This window comes from Diabrotica virgifera, chromosome 5, assembly GCF_917563875.1.
Source record: "Diabrotica virgifera virgifera chromosome 5, PGI_DIABVI_V3a".
In the NCBI taxonomy this organism is placed as follows: domain Eukaryota; kingdom Metazoa; phylum Arthropoda; class Insecta; order Coleoptera; family Chrysomelidae; genus Diabrotica; species Diabrotica virgifera.
In genome coordinates, this window is record NC_065447.1 from 4,591,434 (window position 1) to 4,597,433 (window position 6,000).

The following is a 6,000-nucleotide window of genomic DNA, read 5'->3' on the forward strand; positions in this document are numbered from 1 at the left end:
ATCAAATTTGGAATGAACCCGATTCTTTGTGTGATGAAATATTACGGGTTTATTTGAATAATCTTAATACAAAAACAATTAAAAGTCTGCTTTATTACTATGCAGGAACTGTCAAAAAGAAATATTGTTTGACAGTTTTACAAGGAATTTCTATAAAAAATATTCAGTTTTCATTTATTATAACAAAACAATTTTCAAAAATACATTACAACCTCTTCAGGGTCATATCGCCTGGTGAGAACAATAGTGGCGAAACTCCAAAATGAACATTTAGAGATAATCTTATTTGAAGTTTTGGTGAAACTGCTAAAGACATGTAGGCGCCCTATTGTAATAAGGAAATTAAATAATTGTTCGCCGATATTGCACATAAAAGAGGGCATATTTAGATGTTGGTTGATGGACCTAACTCAAAAACGTTGATTTTCGTGTTTTGCCACTATTGTTTTCACTATGCTCACTTGCCTGATGAGAAAGTTTCTGACGAGGTCTGTTAGACCTCGTTCCGCCATATTTGAAGTTTTGCACAATTAATTCTGCCATATACGAAGAACTTGAAGAAAGGCCTACTCAAATGTTTTGAGCGAAACATTTAAGACGAATATATGGAGGCATAAAAGCACAAGGTTTGTGGTGCAGGCATTACAACTTTGAGTTGCATAGATGTTTTGGAGAACCTGACGTTGAAAAATTCATTAACATAGCACGCTTTAGATGGATAGGTCATGTAACCAGACGAGAGGAAGTTGCCATAGTCAAAAAGTTTTTGACCGGAGAGGGTTGATAGGACAACGAGCAAGATCGAGACTTAGGTACAAAAGACAACCTAGAAAATGATTTAAAATCTATTGGAATTAGAGCATGGAGAAGAGTTGCCAGAGATAGGGGGCGAATGGAGGATTGTTCTGAAGAAGGCTTTGGCCCATAAAGAGCTGTAACGCCACTGATGATACGAAGAACTTTGACGGGGCCAAATATACTTTGTCCCGTGGGTAACGTGTTAACTAATAAGTAATTAATTTATAATTGTTCCTTATATGCTCTTAAATTTAATTCGGGATGAAAATTATTAGCTGGTAAAAAAGTTATTTCTGTTTATACTACTTCTAAATATGAGAAGACTTAAATATTTTGTTACTAACCTTTTTCAGTTTTTTGGGTTTCTTCAAATTGGTCAAGTTTATTTCCATGTTGTTCTATTTCAGCATTTATGGGGCATTTCTTCAAATCTAAAGAATTAGATGCATCACCAGTACTTTCCTCATTGGACTCTTCTTGAATTTCACTTTTATAGCCATCCAAAACAGCATCATCCAAGTGATTATACTCTATTTCTATTTTACAAGTTTCCTCGTTCATTTCCTGTTTTGCTTCCATTTGATTGCACTTGATTTTATGTATTCCAATAATAATTTAAAATTTAACAATCTCAGCCAAAACCAAGCACAGTAAACCAAGTGCACACGCACACAGTGTGCGTGGTGCACTCTTCTATGACCATAGCACAGTATAGGAGGAATCAGTAAGCTCACTCCCCGAAAAATGCATTGTTTTCAATGTTCCAATTTGGCGAATCTGCGCAAAGTCGTCCAAAATTCGTTTCACCGTGCGCACCCGATGAGAGCGGATACGTTTGCCGATTGGTCGTGACCGCCATCTGATTTTCATGAATTTTGTGAGGTTGTGTTTGGGAATTGTTTGTTGTTTTGGTTATTTACCAATTTATTTTCATACATTTTTCATATTAATAATAGGTAGTTATGTATATTATGTACTGTGAATGTGATATTATTTTCTTAAATCAATAAAATGGAAATGAAGCAAGCAGAAAACAATTTTTACAAGGAACAATGTAAAATTAAAATCGAAAGTTCTGGACAACCTGTGTGATGCTGTAATAATTATGTTCCTATTCTGTTAAAACTGAGATAGAGTGTCTTTAAAACTGTAAAAATAGTTATTTCTACGATGGAAATTCTTTGGACCAAATAAATAGAGAAGTTATTATTGAAGACATCAAATAAAAGGAGGATAATTTATGTGAAAAATGGTAAGTTGTTCTGATTATATTTCCATAGGTATCTGTAGTAAAATTAAATTAATTAAACATTAACACATTAATTAACTCATGCAAAGGCCAATTGTAGTGAACTACGATCGGGGTTTGCATTATTAACATGGAGTTTATACATGTAAATATGTACTTCACTCCTTGTATGTACATATGTACTTTCATATTTCAAAAGATAAGTACACACTTTCCAAAAAGATCCAATGTCTATGGATCTGATACCTACTGGCATTTTTGGATCATTAGACTTCTAATCACTAAATTTGTTTTAAATTATATACTTGTGTTAGTGAAAGTACATTTTATCTGTATTATTGTACATCACTGTAGCCTAAAATGTACTTTAATTCAACATATTGATGGCTTAGTGTGAAAACCTCGTGTCTCATTAAATTACAATTTTACAGGAGAGGCAAAAAACAAAAAACTGATTTTCTGCATAATATAACCTAAAAACAAAAATTACGTTACATATTTTTAATTCGAGCACATTGAAACAAATATCTGATATTGGCCCAGAGCTAAAAGTGTTAAATGTCGCTATTAAATTGGAAATACAAATATTAACTATGATAAACACATAAATATCCTTGCAGTATATAGAGCCTTTGCCCAGTAACTATGATAACCTCGTATGTCTTGATATACATGTCTTTATCTCAAATGAGGTTGTGTTTATTATTATTTATGAGGTTTTCATTTTTCATAGCTTATTGCTCACCTCCAAATACTAGGTTGATACAATACAAATCTTATGATTTAAGGTTCATAAAATGTTTCTATATGCCGGAGTACATTTTGTTGTTCACAAAAAACACTTCTCCAAGTAGAATCTCTCAAACAAACACTTTAAATTAAATACCAAATTCTTGGTTATGTATAGGTGGTATTCACACTAAATCAAGAGAGCGATTGATATATGTGGTTTCTTTTTTCGGCTGTAGAAAATAGTCGAGTGTATTTGGATTTTTTCTAACAGTTTAAATGGCAAGATACAAGGTTTTCAAACTAAAATCACCAAAATGCCATTTTCGAAAAGAATTGAGATACGAGGTTTTCACACTAAGCCATCGATATGAAAGTTCACTGTAGAAAAAACCTTATATAGTCTGTTCGCTAAACTCAGACTCAACTGGCTAGTGATTTAAGCTACTAATTTTGCCAATTTGATAAAATTTCCAAAAAAAATATTACTAAATAGTTAATAATTACTAAATATTTAGTAATTTTGCAAATTTTGTCAAAATTGGCAAAAAACAAAAAAGTTACATACTAAAATCATTAGCCATTTGCGTCTGAGTTTAGCGAACCGACTATATATTTGTATAAATTGTTTTAAGAGATTTAATTTAAATCAACATTATGATAGTCCACACTGAAAAATTCATGAAAAATATTAATATACTTACTTGGGAATAATATGTATGCAGACCTTACAATTCTGAACGAAGAATTGAAAGCCATAAAAAACTATTAATAGGAAGTTTTTGCAAATGTTTATATATGTATTTTTTAAATATACCTTAAAATATAATGTGGTATGGTTTTTCCTTTCAAAAATAATTAAGATAGATTAAAATCAGTATGATGGACTATCATTTGGTTATACAGTGGAACCTCGATTAACTGTCTCTCCATTAACTGTCACCTCTGTTAACCGTCAGGGTACATACAAAAGTTGTATTGACTACATTAGCAATAATTTTAATGCAAAAAAATAAAAAAAAGCTAATTTGATTTGTGGTGAGGACACAAACGGCTATCCATTGCTGACAGATAAAGAAATCATTGAAATGGCAACAAAGGCGGACCAAACAGATTCAGAAGCTGACACAGGCCTGGAATTTGACTGTAGCTATATTGATGGACCTATTGTAACTAACAAAGATTTGCATAAATAATCTAGAGAAGCTGCATCGCATATGCAATAATTCATCGAGTGGTATTCTCAACAAGAAGAAGCCAATAAAGTAGATTGCATGATCTTATGCCGATTAAGAAATTCAGCCGTCGCAAAATGTGAAGCAACAGTAAAACAAACACAGATTTCAGAATATTTTAAATTGATTTGATTGTACGAACACAAATCCCTCTTATATTGTCAAACAAACCATACAAATGAAATTTGAGAGTTTGTTGTACACTTCGCGTAAAAAAAAACTGGTACAACTCTTATAACCGAAAATCGTGTTTTTCAAGTTGTGTAAGTTGATCTTGTCACAAGTGTCATTCTAATTTCTAGGGCAACGTTGCCAGTTCAACTAAAATATTATATCAAACTAGGTAAAAACGGGGCTGAGCGACAGACCGCATTTTTTAATATACTAAAAACTAAAACAATGGTAATTTTCCGTCATCTCAATTAAGTATCCATACATTCATTCGTGTTTTATTAAAATTTATGAAAATATTTCAATTAAAAAATAATGACATATAAATCTTGACATGACTTTAAATTATTATGTTTAATGTCAAATCGAGAGGTGTGATTGGTTTCTCGTAAATTGTAGGACAAAACTGCATTAAGTTGTGTAGAATAAATAAAACACACTGGAAAAATTTAAAATTTAATTTGAAATTAATACAAAATGAATAACTTTTACGGTGAACAAGTATGGAATTTAAATATATGTATTACAATTAGATATACATTTTAAACGTTATTTTTTTGTATTTAGATTTAGTGCAATTCCGTTATCTGTGATGGCAACAGCGAAGTGATTCACTAACAATAATTGTCAGTCTGAACACAGGTTTACATTGGGAAAAAAAAGTGTACCAGTTTTATATGACGCGAAGTGTACTATGAATTTTTAATTTTTTTTTAATGTTCTGTTAACCGTCTTTTTGATTATCCGTCATACCCTTGGTCCGGTGCCCTGACGGATAATCGAGGTTCTACTGTAATTATGATTTTGTACACATAAATATATAATTATATTTTTTAAACTTGCCTAATTTTTATTTTAGATTTTCTTCATAATAAAAGAAGAACTGACGTTATTATGAAACCAGTGTATGGACGGTGTGTTTTACTGACTTAAAGCAAGAGTACCTTTTAATACTAGAACTTGTCACATTTTTTAATTTCATAATTTTATTTATGTAAGTTGTGATTGTAAAAATATTGTTAAGTTGTATTCTTTTGAAATACTGTTTTTATTATAATTGGTATTGTAAAGTTGAAATCCTCAAATCAAAATATAATTTATAATTCGAATGTATTATTATTTTACTACATTCGAATTGAGTTTGGCTCAACTTATGTGTGCGAAGCCGCTTTATCAAGAATGAACTTTGTTAAAAATCGGTAGAGATCTCACTTAACAGATGAATATCTCAACTCTCCAATGAGACTCAGTTGCACTAAACTCACTCCCAAGCTTCAGACACAAGAATCTACAGGTCGAGCAAGTCTCGTAAATTTCACGATTGCGAGCCACGCTTCACGCAACCGTGTTTGCGTACTTGTGTTTCGAGTTGCGTGGTCGTGCAGAGTTATATTTACCAATTCGCGCAATCGTACTTGAGACGCTGTGTCAGGTGAGGTGTTTGAAAATTTGTAACTTGATTGCTTGATTCTGTGGTGTGAAGGTGGTTAAACTTTTGTTTTATTTTTTTTTGTTTTGTTTGTTTTTGTTGTTGCGAATATATCGCAAAAAGTTTTTAGATGAAGTAATTGTATGATGAAGATAACACAGAAAATACAAGAGGGCAGCATACTTTGCAAAACAACTGTTACAATTTGAAATCAACAATTTGTTAAGTTGTTGTCTTGCAGAGGAATATTTATAATCAATGCTTGCAGGTAAAAAAAGTGACTTTTTAAAAAATTATATCTTGGAAACTAAAAATTATTTTTATTTATAATTGAAACATGTAAAAGTATAGTACTCTCAAAAAAATTTCAGCCAAAAATATTCATTTTT

General features: G+C 31.3%; 1 protein-coding gene across 2 annotated transcripts in view; it reads right to left on the reverse strand.

Annotated features, from left to right (window-relative positions):
- Positions 1 to 5,592, reverse strand: part of LOC126884913 (zinc finger protein 91-like) — a 79,543-nt gene extending 73,951 nt beyond the window's left edge. The window contains exons 1-2 of one of the 2 annotated variants that reach the window (XM_050651247.1): positions 5,463 to 5,592; positions 1,143 to 1,531 (exon numbers count right to left, since the gene is read on the reverse strand). In XM_050651247.1, the coding sequence (XP_050507204.1) occupies positions 1,143 to 1,377 (235 nt within the window). In that variant the 5' untranslated portion in view covers positions 1,378 to 1,531; positions 5,463 to 5,592. Of the gene's footprint in view, positions 1 to 1,142; positions 1,557 to 5,462 lie in introns of those variants that run through there. The other variant, XM_050651248.1, reaches the window with a different exon arrangement.
- Positions 5,593 to 6,000: the final 408 nt, after the last annotated feature.